At 45.1% G+C, this 13,879-nt stretch overlaps 1 protein-coding gene across 1 annotated transcript in view; it reads right to left on the bottom strand.

Moving 5' to 3' along the window:
• Positions 1–13,385, bottom strand: part of ERBB4 (erb-b2 receptor tyrosine kinase 4) — a 978,527-nt gene extending 965,142 nt beyond the window's left edge. The window contains exon 1 of the mRNA XM_054044415.1: positions 12,871–13,385. Within this exon, the coding sequence (XP_053900390.1) occupies positions 12,871–12,952 (82 nt within the window). The 5' untranslated portion in view covers positions 12,953–13,385. The remainder of the gene's footprint in view (positions 1–12,870) is intronic.
• Positions 13,386–13,879: the final 494 nt, after the last annotated feature.

The following is a 13,879-nucleotide window of genomic DNA, read 5'->3' as shown; positions in this document are numbered from 1 at the left end:
TCCAGCCCTAGCCCGAACATCTACACGACAATTTTACAGCCCTATAGCTTGAGCCGAGTCAGCTAATCCAGGCCCAGCTGCAGCTGTTCCGCAGGTCTTTTATTGCAGACTAGACGTACCCTTGGGCACTTTTAAAAACTGTGCCCAGTGTCTTTCTATTGACTATTCAATGGAAACAGCGTCTGTCACCATCTGTGAAGCTGGAGTTAAACTTGTGTCAATATTTCCCAAAGTTCTACAGTTTTCCAATTCATTTATTAAAAAAATACTAATAATAATTTAATATCAAACAAAACTGGATATAAAGGGTCTTTTGACAACAAGACTTTTTTCCGTGCCTTTTATAAACATCCGCCTTTGTTTGCCTTGGTTACTTGAAAAAAATTAGACATCTTGATTTCTTAATAAACATTTATCAGGCACTTAGTCTACTGTTTGGTCTGATCACTTGGTGTATTCCAGAAAACGGACATGAAATGTTAAAAGTAATTTGGGATGTGTGCAGCACTCAACAGCAATAGCATCCTAAAAACGTACAGCTGCTAGAGTGCTGGAGAAAGTGTAGCCTCGTGAGCAAAGCCTGACAACAAGGGATTTGATTGCAAGAAACACACGATGACAACAGGGCAAAGGAACACTTCTCTTCACCCCCATCTGCAAGCAAGGCTCAGGACTACTACCATAGCGCAGTATGGGAAAGAAGAATGGATGCAGTGGATCCTGGTTATGTACGTAACCACAGGCTAGAGCTTTTAAGAGCTGCAGTGGAATGTTGCTCACAGCCATTGCTGAGGTGCCGCTGTGCCGCTGGTCAGTCACAAAGAAGAAAAAGTAAAAACACTAACAGCTGAATGTAAAGAGCTTCCCACAAGAAGTTTACTGGTCCTACAAAACCCAGGAACAAGGCTGAACATTCCCAAGCGCCATCTACTGACACTTTATCTATTAACTATTTTCATATTTATGTGTCTCTGCTTTAGACAACACCTACGCCTCCACTTTCCTGCAAAGAGAGTTTTACGGCAGGATACAACATTGTTGTGGGGTCTCTGAACCCAGCAATAGCAATGCGGCAATTCACGTTCATATACAGCCTTACGTAGCTATGTCAGAGATTGCAGGATTTGCACCACAGTGTATGGTACATAACATCACTGTACAATAGGATAGACAGCAAAAGTTTCAATGGGTTTTTTTGAGCCACTGGACCTAGACCTTCAGTGATTACTGATGTAAGAAGAATTTACCCTACAGAGGGGAGGGATAGCTCAGTGGTTTGAGCAGTCACCTGCTAAACCCAGGATTGTGAGCTCAATCCTTGAGGGGGGGCACTTAGGGAATCTGGGGCAAAATCAGTACTTGGTCCTGCTAGTGAAGGCAGCAGCCTGGACTCAATGACCTCAAGGTCCCTTCCAGTTCTAGGAGATAGAGATATCCTATTAGTTTTAATCACAAAAGGAGTGTTGCAAAATACACTTTATAGACCAGAGACAGAGTGTGTTTTCAACCTTAGGATCTGATCCTGCCATGAGAGAAACAGGCTATTGACAGTAAGGAAACCTCTACGCACATGTCATGGTGCCTTTGCAAAATGAAGCTACACATATGTACAGCTGTCTGTAAAACAGTGCCCTACATCACACATCTTCATTTTGTGCCTGTTGCGCCAGACATGGCTTTAATAGAAAAGGAGAGGCCTGTGCGTTTGTAGGTTGTATATACAGATTACGTGCTGGTGAGGTGTGGTATGAAAGTTCTATCCACATGACTCTAGCATGGCTGCGTGACAAGCAACAGCCAACAAAAATGTATAAGATACCACGTACTCTGTAGGCATATAGCACACTTTACAAAACAAACCAAAAAAACCCACACACCATTATATAATATTACAAGTGGCTAAGAGTTTTTAAAGTTACCAATTTTACAATTTTAGACCTCTATATCATTATTGTAGCCTTAGTTACTGCAAGTCTAACCGCACAGGACTCAAAGGAAAATTATAATTAATACATTTTAGAAACTCCTGAAATTTACCTAAAAGAGCTTTTCTTTGCATAATAATGTCACATTTTTAAAGGTTTGATAACATGCAAATCTTCCAGCTGTGTCCACTGCAATTCTCCCATTTCCAATAAGAAAAGGTCTGATATCATGGGGTACTAAAGCTAGAAGCAAAAGCTGTATATTTCTGGAAAGTAGGGACAGGGCCGGCTCTGACTTTTTTGCCGCCCTAGGCAAAAAAGGCACCCTCTGCTCCCCCGCCCCAGCGCAGCGAGGCCGAGCCCAGCAATCCCCAACCGGCCGGAGCGCCAGGGGGAGGGTGGAGAGCCCGCCGCGGCTCCCCGCTCTCCCCGGCGGCCAGAGTGCCGGGGGGAGGGCGGCAAGCCCCCGGCGGCCAGCCCGGCCGGGGCCCTCCACTCTCCCCGACATGCAGTAGCACCGGGGGGAGGGCAGCGAGCCCGGCCGGGGCCCCCCGCTCTCCCCGACCGGCCGGAGCACCGGGGGGGGGAGTGCGGCGAGCCCCGCCGCGCCATCCCCCTCCAGGCGCCGCCCCAAGCAGATGCTTGGTGGGCTGGTGCCTGGAGCCAGCCCTGAGTAGGGAATCTTCCTGATTTTCTACTGGTAGGAAGGTCCCATTTCTAGTTCTAATGGATCCCAGGATATTAGAGCCTGAGCCTAATCCTACTCCTGATGCAGGACTGAGTATTGCCCATTTTACACCTTATATCTGTGTAATTCAGGGAAAGGAGGAAGCATTTCTCCAGCAGGCTGAAAGAAAAAAAATTGGCAGCTGTCTGAAGCTGTTGAGAGGCTTGGAGCATTAGGAGTAGTCCTGGCAGACATGAGGCAGTGGACGCTGTAGAAATGAGGCTGTCAAAGATGCATTAAACATTCCATTTATCACATGACTCTACAATGTATCACATGGACTCCACCGCCAAGTATGTGCTACATTTATATATGTACATCCCCAAACCAAAAGTAATAGTTACATCAGCACCCTTAACTCTAAGTTAACTATAGCACTACCATTAAAAATAATAATAATAATAATAATAATCAGTTAAGATCACTTACATAATTGTTCTCCTATCCTACAAATTGATACATTTTGTTCTTAAAAATATTAACATACAAAAATTCAACGTTCATACCCCAGCAACAGCCTTCACAGACTTACAGGCCAATGTAGTGTAACTGATCTTAGAGTTGTGCTCTATCACACAGACGCTTTGGGGTTCAACCCAGACCAGCAAAGGGTTAAGTCCCCACTTACCCTGCTTCCTTGGGTGCCTCTGGGTTGTTCAACTTTGGTTTGACCCCAGCAGCCTGTTTACAACATAATAGCTTCACCTTGGCTTTCACCTGTCTGGCTACTCCTCACAAGGTGGCACCAATACCCTCCAGGTCTCAAGTTGTCCCAAAACTGTCTGCCCTGTAGCATCCAATTCTTCTACCTGTAGCACTCACAGAACTCGAATAAGTTTGCTGCTCCTTTAAAGAGACAGTACACAGCACCAATCTGTTAATTTAGCTGAGGGCTCACTTCTGTAATATACAGCACTGAGATGGTTTGTAGTAAAACTAAAAGTAAGTATCAGCAAACAGCATAGGATTAAATGTTTCTGGTTTTAAGCTTTGCCTGAAAAACACATTTTAAGAATATATTTCCAGCACATATTTATGTTTCTTCATCTATCGTCCGTGTACATACCACAGAATAATATGAATCACCAGCATGTCGCCAGTTTACATACGATACCTTACATGACATTAGAGCCATATTCTCTACCTGAAAGGTGAGCATGTCAGACCCGATAATGAGTTATGTTATGGCATGCCCTCTGCCAGTTGGCACTGCGATAAATCATGCTGTATACTTAAAACTTAAATATATGTTTACACAATCTTAAACCCATATTTACCCAATACACACTAAAAGCTCCGAAGGACCCATAACATTCGACCATGTCAACCATCATGCATTATTCTTTTGAATTCCCATAAAAACAAAAGGCCTAATTGTACCCCATAGATTTTAATAGACTATTATGATCATGTAATCTAACCTCCTGTGTAACACAGGCCAAAACTTCAGATTAGATTGAAGCATATGTTTTTTGGTTTTTTTGGTTTTTTTTTAAAAAACACCTAATCTTGATTTAAAGACTTCAAGTGACAGAGCCACCACGTTTTCCCTTGGTAAATTGTTCCAATGGTTAATTACCCACACTGTGCACCTTATTTCCAGTTTGATTTGTCTAGCTTCAACTCCTAGCTATCGGATCTCCTTATGACTTTGTTTGCTAGGTTAAAGAGTCCTCTCCCATTCTAGGCACTTACAGACCAGATCAAGTCATCTCTTGGATAGCTAAGTAGATGGAGACTCTTATGTCTCTCACTGTCAGGCAGGTTTTCTAGACCACAAACTATTCTTGAAGCTCTTCTCTGAAGCTTTTTCCAGTTTCCCCAACATCCTTTTAGAAGTCTTGACACCAGAACTGGACACCATATTCTAGTAATGGGCTCACCAATGCTAAAGAGAGAGGAAGCATCACCTCCTCACTCCTCAGTGGTCTCCTGCTCATATATCCAAGCATGATGGTAGCCTTCTTAGCCACAGCATTGCTTTGGGAGCTCACGTTTAGTTGATTACCCACCGTGACCCCTCCACCCTTTTCAGAGTCAGTGTTTTCCAGTATAAATCCCCTCCACACACACACCCCGAAGTGTGGCCTACAATCTTTGTTCCTACATGTATGACCTTGCATTTGGCAGTATTAACACACCTGGGCCCTACTGAAGTCAATGAGATTTTGCCAAAAGGGGTCAGGATTTCACCAAAGTTGTTTATATAACTTTTACTTCTGCTCCAAGGGTCAGTGCAGGGTTTGAACTTGGGATCTCTTGCACCCCAAGTGAGAGTCACAGCTCTAAGCCAACAACCCACTTTATCAACAAAAAGGGACTCCATTCCTTGGTCTACTCATCCCTCCTACATGAAAAGGGGCTTTACTCACTTTCCCAGCAGCATCCCCCTTTTTCTTGGGCATCACAGAACTATTCATGGGACAACGTTCAAGTCTGGGGAGCAGGCTGACAATGGAGAAAAGTGTGCAGAGCCAGGAGAGAGATGTGCATCATCTCATACTGACCTCACAGAAGAACTGTAATTACATTTCCATAGCCCTTGCATGCATTAGAATCATCGAAACATAGGGCTGGAAGGGACCTCGAGGTCATCTAGTGTAGCCCCCTGCACAGAGGCAGGACCAAGTAAACTTAGACCATCCCCGACAGGTGTTTGTCCAGCCTGGTCTTAAAAAACCTCCAGTGAAGGGGATTCCACAACCTCCCTAGGAAGCCTGTTCCAGAGTTTAACAATCCTTATAGTTAGACTTTTTTTTCTATCTAACCTAAATCTCCCTTGCTGCAGATTAAGTCCATTATTTCTTGTCCTACCTTCAGTAGGCAGAGAACAATTGATCACCATCCTCTTTATAATAGCCCTTTACATATTTGAAGATTGTTATCAGATTCCTCTCAGTCTTAGTGGCTCAGAATTCAACATGCCCAGGTTGTTGGTTTTTTAACCTTTCTTTGTACATCAGATTTTCTAAATCTTTTATTATTTTTTATTGCTGTCCTCTGCACTCCCTCCAATTTGTCCCCATCTTTCTTAAACTGTGGTGTCCAGGACTGGACACAGTACTCCAGCTGAAGCCTCACCAGTGCCAAATAGAGCAACACTATTACCTCCTATGTCTTACACATGACACTACTGATAATACACCCCAGAATGGTATTAGACTTTTTTGCAATTGCATCATATTATTGACTCGTATTCAATTTTTTCCACTATAATTAGTCTTGGCAGAATTTGATTTCAATACTTTTATAACTTCCATGGATAATGTCAATGTTTAAAAAAAATGCTTATAAACATTGATTTAAATGTTCACAGTTGCACAAAAGCATGGGAGTGGGGCAGACAGAGGAGGATCAGATCATAATTATGTAATGACTATAGACGCTGAGATTCAAAAAGTTAAAGCTTTATAACCATTAAAACATGTGATGTTGACAGTTTATATCAAAATACACCAAGTGAGTATCCTTAAATCAAACTCTTGTAAGTTCTCAAGCAGCATTTGCCTCACTTTGCCACTCTGTGAATTTCTATTATTGAGTCTCTATGATTAAATATATTTTTACTGGTAAAAATAGAATCCTTCCAAACTTAACTAGGACCTCCAGGTCGTTTTCTGCAGGTACTCAACCTAGCCAGTTATTCCCCATTTTGTATCTGTGTAGTTCTTTGTACTTGTCCTTATTGAATTTCATCTTGTTGATTTCAGACCAATTTGCCAAGGTCATTTTGAATTCTAATCCTGTCCTCCAAGGTGCTTGCAACCCCTCTCAGCTTGGTGTCATCCACAAATGTTGTAAGCATGCTCTCCACTCTATTATCCAAGTCATTAATGAAAATATTGAATAGTACCGGACCCAGGACTGACCCTGGTGGGAACCTACTAGATACGCCCTCCCAGTCTGACAACAAACTACTCATAACTACTCTTTGAATAAGATCTTTCAACTAGTTGTATACCCACCTTAGAGCATTTTCCATCTAAATCACATTTCCCTAGTTTGCTTATGAGACTGTCATGCGGAACTGCGTCAAAATGCCTGACTAAAAATCAAGATAGATTCTGTCTACAGCTTGCCCCCATCCAGTAGGCCAGTAACCCTGTCCAAGAAGGAAATTAGGGGCACCCCAATCTAAAAGGAGGGCCTGGGGGCTTCTGCCACCTGCAGATGCCCAGAACAGCAAGAAACCAATGGAACTGGCTGTCTGAAAAAGCAGTTTTCTGATGTGTAGAATACAGATGTACAGCTGGAGGTTAGCTGTACATATTTACATGCTTTCTAATGGTAACCATCTTCTAATAAAGCTTTTTGTACAAGAATGTTTGTCGTGTGTGTGTGTGTGTGTGTGTGTGTGTGTGTGTGTGTGTGTGTGTGTTGCACATTAATTCACATGTACATCGTAAACAGATTTTCTGTGGTTTGATTTCCTATTATTTTTAATGGAGCAGTTGAATATTTTAAAATTTCTACCTTCCCATATAAACCAATGAGCATCAAACCACAGAAAAAGCATTTAGATTAAGTGAAGGTTCTGGTTAATTCCCACAGGAACAAGAAAATTAAGGCCACTTTTAAGAATAACTCAGGATTCCTAAATGGCTCTTGAGGACAAATTCAACCCTGGTGTAAGCCAGTGCGGTGTTATTGATTTCAGTGGAGCTGTTTACACTTCCAGCAGACTTGAATCTGCCCTTACAACCTTAACTTGTGACTTTTTGCTTGTCTTTATTAAAGAATGATATGAGTCGAGGAATAGCTGTCTGAATTGTTAATGCCAAGTCGGATTTTGCTTACTTGTACGCATTTAAGCCAGATCCTCAATATTATGTCGTAGACTCATCTGCTTTATTATAAATGCAGCTCTCAGAGTTGCGTACAGTACACACGATCACATTCTGCCCTCTTTTAAAACCACACAACCCCAGTTCTGTCTGTTGGGTTCTACAGGTATAATTAAGAGTAGAATCTTGGCCTGTGTATAAACAACTCTGGGTCAATTTCAGGGATGCAGAGCATAAATACCTGTTTCAGTGTTGCCCTGCAGCTCTCATCTGCCACAAGAATATCTGCCCCAGGCCCAGAGCCACCTCCATGCCAGATCTGCCGCAGCCATTCACAACACAGGGTAAATTTGGGGGCAGGCTTCATGAGGAAAGGGGCCTGACCAGGGGTCTTGTTACATCAGAAATTCTGCATTCCTGCAACAGCCCATCAGGGCCATTGCAATGGGAATTCAAGTTGACTGTCTTACCCTGTGCTCGAGACAAAACTGCCCCCACCAGCCCACAAAGGGAAGCAGCATAGTCTGCCTGCCTTCTAATCCCCACACCAGTCTCAGTCCAGCCCTAGATGCCCAACCCTGGGGTCAGAACTCCAGCAGACACATCAGTGGAGTTTTATCCGAGTAAGGCCTGCAAATCTTTGGGTTAGCCTGCAGTTGGAGAACATAATGGGAAACTATTCCTCTGACACTGAAAAAGTGAGCTGCGGCAAGAGAATATATTGCCCACTGAGTGGATTTCACTTTCTCAGGGCCTGCCTCTATCGTCCCCAACCGTATGCTGCAATTTCTAGTTAATATTTATTTTATAAATCTTTTCAAAGGCATGTGGGGCTCAACTCCCCGAATATCCATTGCATTGCAACAAAGAGGCCAAGCATCAAAGACAGCGGCTGGAGATGAGGCATGATGCAGCTTTCAAAAGAGGCCCCATCTGACGTGACCCAGAGAAGAGCTTTGACTTGAGCATAAAGACGACGCTGCACATCAGACTGAATAGGCTCATCAGGAAGAAAACAGTGGAAAAATATTTAAAGTACAATTCATTTCACAGAGCAACTGGACACTTCACAGAGCACAACAGTTAATTTGGCTGCAATTATTTAACACTTCTGCAGTACTGTAGATCAGAAAAAAGGAATATGTGTATTGGCAATTTGCTAATTGAGCAAGGACTCACCTGTTTCCAAGTAATAGCACAAGGTATTTTGAGCATGTGACCTAATTTAAACTACAAAGACTGTGCATTGCAAATAGTATACAAACAAACAAGGGGTGAACACACTAGCTTGTTTAAAAAAAACTTCCCAGCCAACAGAAGCAAGATAATGAAATTAACAGCTCTTGCTACTTCTCTCACCCATAACAGTGAAGGTATAGGCATCTCAGTGACCTGCTCAAAATAAAGCAAATATTTAGGGCCTGATCCAAAGCCCATTGAAATCAGTCAGAGCTGCCCCTCTTCTCCTCCCCTCCCCCCCCCCAATCAGGCTCTCACTACTTACAAACCAAAGCACACCTGTACAACCTGCTAATTCAGCGGGTGCCAAGCAGAATGTGTCAATCATGGCTTAGTAAATGCTTAGAATTAAAACCATTCCTTCCGCTCCTAATTAAATAACATTTTTCTTCTTGTGTGGCGTGGGGAGTAAAGCATTTTACCCAAGAGAGATGTGAGGAAGATTTGGCCTTGGGAGTCAGTGCTTTGAGGATATGCAAGTAACCCTGGATCGATGCCTTTTTATTTTCTCTCAGGAATAAATATAGGCAAGTGAATGACTTTGTGACTGGCCAGCCAGCCATATCAGATTTGTCAGAAACGAGGAATGGAAAGTGACTCAGGGAGCTCCAGCAGTGCCAGAGTGGAAGGTTGCTAGGGAAGAAATAGCAAGGAAGCAAAAGAAGTGAGTAAGAAAAGTAGTATGAAATAGAAAAAAAAGTATAAATATAAAGGGGGGGCTAGTATGCAGGAAGAAGAAAAGAATGAGGAAAAGAAGAAAATCAGAAGGAATAATAAATCAGCTCTCTACTAAGAATAATAAAGAATAAAGGCTTGTGAAATAAGAAATAGAATAATTCATTTACTGGTATTAACCAATCAAAAACATGGCAAAGGAAAATCTAAGAAGGAAACAAAACCAAAAAAAATCAAATAGGATAGTCAAACTGTTAAAGAAATGACCATGTGTAGAAAAAGCAGCATTTAACTAAAACCAAAATATGGATATAAAAGGGTACATCATCATTATGAAAGCAACAGAAAACATTTCAGTTCTTTTTCAACATCGCTCTGATCTCAGTTACATAAAAATAGAAACACGGACCAAATCAAGAATGTGTGAATGCACCAGTCACACTGGTCAAACTTCTTCATCTCCCCATTATTTAAAACAAAAAGGAAATGTTAGCAATTTTACACCCTCTTTTTAATGTTTAACTTAAAGCAACTGTCCCCTAGAAAATATATCCAACAAAAATCGCATTACATTGCTATCATTAGGTCAGTATACAAATGCAATATTTGTCAGGAGATCTAAGCAGCATTATTCTGTCCAGTGATTCCAAACAACATTAAAATCTGAGCAAGTGTTTGATTCCTAACTTCTTGAACACATGAAAACTTTGAGCACCATGAAAGGAGTTCAAGGAAATTTTACACAATGCATTTTTCATAAACATGTAGTTACAGTGAAGGGAAATGTACATTTAGGTTTTTGTTTTAAACTTGCAATATCATTAGCCAGTTTATTGTAGATGTAAATAGGAATCCAACTATGTAGGTTTACTTGGCAATATTTGGAAACACCTTAAAAATATATGGGGAAACCTTACTTATATGTCTCCGGAACAAACCTAAGTTAAACAGTGTAACACATTGTTTGTGGACCTGGGATTACTGCTTGCATTTGTCCAGGGGGCAACCTACATGTGTTTGTTTTTCCCTTCTGCAAAAATAAATGAAATATATACTAACACTTTTTTGGGTAAATCACACATGCACAACAATGCAAGTTACTTCACAGGAATTGTTCTGCTGCGGAATAGAACACTGGCATCGGAAACATAAATGATACTGTAATGTACTGTCCCTGGGGATGTCAAAGGACATCCCTTTCAAATATCTTGAAGGGGTGCATCTAGGAGTCAACCAGTAATTTTAAAGGAAAAATTACAACTCTTTCTTCAGGTTTCTTTGAAGAGAGATAGAACCACAAGCCCTAATGATTTGTAATAGCGGAGGGAAAAATCAATATTTCTATTCTATTCACATAGACCAGTAAATAAGGTGCATTCCTTCTGCTTCTTAAGAAATTAGCATTTCAAAAATATGCCACTTTCCCCTGAACTCCAAGCGTGTCTAATAATGCGAGAAGCAGATTGTCTCCCCTCGTTTCCTTAATTTGTTTCATCTAAAAGCAATTCACTCAACATCTTGTCGCCCTCTGGCAGCTTAGTTTACTTATCCGCACTTAATTTCTCATTTGGACCAAAACAAACTCCTCCAAACTGCTAGTGACTGGGGGAAGCTCAATATGTATGTACTCGGGAAAAATCCCTCGCGCACACAGAGAGACTAGACAAACAACTTGCTTTTGCTTTTATGATGTTGATTCAAAATTAAAGGGATCTCCCTCCCCCTTCCACGTAAAATAGTTGCAATTTCGCAGAATCCCGCGTCTTTCAATGAAAAGAAATATACCAAATAGCTTTCCTATCTTCTCATCGCCTAACGGGATCACTTTGTGTTTTAAAAACTCGAGCCTAGCTGTTTGTATCACCCAGTAATGTGAAACATACACTCATCAAATCCTAAGCACGCCAATGGATTCACTTGTGATTCTGAAAGTACAAAACACAGAGATGTCCTACATCGAGAGCGGCAGAACTAATTGGGGTTAAATTCTTTAGAGAGAAATTCTGACCAGAGCTTTTAGGGAGAGTGTAACCCCAACAGCTCGGTGAATACGGGCACCAACAGCTGAAGCAGAGGGAAAACCCTGTAGGTTGCCACACAGAAAATCGTATCAGCTCAGCCTACATGTCAGCCTCGACTGCTTTGGAAGGGGTCAGCATGCATAAGCAGCCCACATGGAAGGCCAGCAGCAGGAAATCAAAGGGAACCCCCAAAGAAGGTTGCATCCAGCGGGTACAAGCCCTGAGCTAACTGATGCGTGCTGAGAGCACGGTGTACGGATAAAGTCGGGAGGAGCAGACAAGTGTGTGAGATACATAGAGCGCCTGCATGCGAGGATATTGACAGAGATCCATCGAGTACAACTGGACTGTGTTTAACTGGGGGGTGGAGGGCCTCCGTCGGTGCCCCCCCCCACCCCCGGATGTGTTTAAATCCAAGCGTTTTTACTTGTTTGTGATTGGGGGAAAGACCATACTACAGGCAAGAAAGGTCTGAACTTGACAACCGAGTTCCTACGTTACACTAGTCCTGGGCTGGGGTGATCCGGAGACTGTGCAAACGCCCCCTTCTCCCCCCCCCCCCCCCCCCCAGCAGCGTTTTCCCACCTCGCCTTTGCAGAGCTCCCCCTCCGCTTTGCAATCACTCAGCGGCTGCAACTTCGGAGTGCGGGGCTCCAGCTCCCCTCTCCTGCCGGGGCCTCGCCGCTGTCCCCCCGGCGCGCCCCTGCACCAGGGAGAGCGGAGCAGCTTCCCCCCCAGCTCGGCGGACGCCAGCCCGCGGGGAGCCGAGGGGAGTTTACAACAGGACCGCGGCCAGGAGTCGCTGCTGAAGGACACTTCGGGAGCCGGGAGCAGCAGCATGTTCGGGGGGGTGAAGTTTGTGGCCAGCCCGTGTCGCCGCTCGGTTCTAAAGCCGGCAGCGAGGGCGCGAGCTATTAATGCAGAATTTGGGGGGGGGGGTCAGCTAGAAACGCTGCAGCTTTCGGGGGCTGCCAGCCAGCAGGGCAGAGCCTGCTTCGCGCTGCAACCGAGCTCCCGCGCCCCGCAGAGAGCCCAGCTGGGCGGGCTAAGGCAGTAGCCCCGCGCGCAGGTGGGGAAGGGGAGCTCCCACGCCCCCCTGTGCACCCCGCTAGCGCAGAGAGAGACACCGGGATCAAACCCCAGAGCAACCCACTGCCCCTGGCCGCTCTCCTCGGGTGGCAGAGGGCTAAGCGCTCGGTGTCTCCCCTACAGAAAACACAAAAAAAGTAGCCACTGATTGATATTGTGTTTTTTGCCACATCTAGGCAAACAGGCATAGCCGGAGCTGAACGCTCGCTGCCAAAACCACATGGAAATACCGCGGCGCAGAACTGAACCCAAAAGGGGGACTCAAAGCAAAACCCCGGGAAAATAAACCCGGATCGGCTCAGGGTCCTTTCCCAACGTGCAATACACACACACATCGTCTCCCTGCATGAAATGCACCATCCAAAACCCAGGCGGCAGGTTTCACAGCTGCCTCCGCTTTGCAAACCCACCTGCCTGCGCCGCGCCGGGCTGGAGGGTCCCGGAGATCACCAGGCAGCTGACCCAGCACACGAGTCGCTCGGCCAGCTTCATGGTTATGTTAAAGGGCGGCCTCAACTCCTGGTAGCGATGTTACATGGTCCAAATAGCATCTCCCCTCGGCGGCGAGCGTGGACCCCGGCGCCCGGCTGTGGGGACGAGGAGCGAGGCACAGTGCGTTTGCTTCCTCTCGTCCCGGCGGGGAGTGAGAGGCGGATTCCTCACTTGGCAAATCTGTTTGCAACAAGTTGTTCCCCAGAAGTCGCCGGCTCCCTGCCTTGGAGTCCCAGTTTCTCTCCTTTTTTCCTCTTCTTCTTCTCTCCCCCTTCTCCTGGCTTCACTTTGGGAGGGGGGGGTGTTTGGTTGCCCCCCTCCTTCTCCTCTCACTTGTCCGGGGGGCTGCAGTACTCCGATCTCAGAGCGTCAATTCCATTTACTCCCTTTCCCCGGCTGCTACGCGGAGATTAACAAGATACCCCCAAAAAATAAAAAAATACACAGAGGAGCAGGGAGGTTGGAGCAACACACAGCAAGCCCCGCCTCCGCCTGTGCACAAGCCACGCCCCTTCTGCACAAGCCACGCCCCTCCTCCCCGCTGACACCGGCTCGCTGCGCCCCGGGCGCTGCCCGGCTTGGGCACACCTGTCACGGGTGGAGGGCAGCAGCCAGGCGCGATCCCTGCCCGCAGGTTACCATGGAGCAATGCACAGGCAGCCGCTGGCCGTAAACACAACAATGTGCCTGCGAGAGACGCGCCTTTTAACGGCCCGATGTTTGATTAGCTGCGCATTGAGCCCGCGGCAATCCCGAGCGGTACCGCCGCTGGGGTTTTCAGGGGGTTGTTTCCTTCTTCCTGCTCTGTGCAATCGTGGGGGCCTTTGCTTTCCCCGCCTTGCAATCGGCTGTTGCACCTGTTTGTGCTGGGGAAGGGGTTGTGGTGCAGACGCAAGCGTCCTTTTAAAGCAGGCTGAACCCTCATTT

The sequence above is a fragment of the Malaclemys terrapin genome, chromosome 11 (assembly GCF_027887155.1).
Source record: "Malaclemys terrapin pileata isolate rMalTer1 chromosome 11, rMalTer1.hap1, whole genome shotgun sequence".
In the NCBI taxonomy this organism is placed as follows: domain Eukaryota; kingdom Metazoa; phylum Chordata; order Testudines; family Emydidae; genus Malaclemys; species Malaclemys terrapin.
Note: the sequence above shows the minus strand (reverse complement) of the source record. Positions and strands in the feature narration are given on the sequence as shown.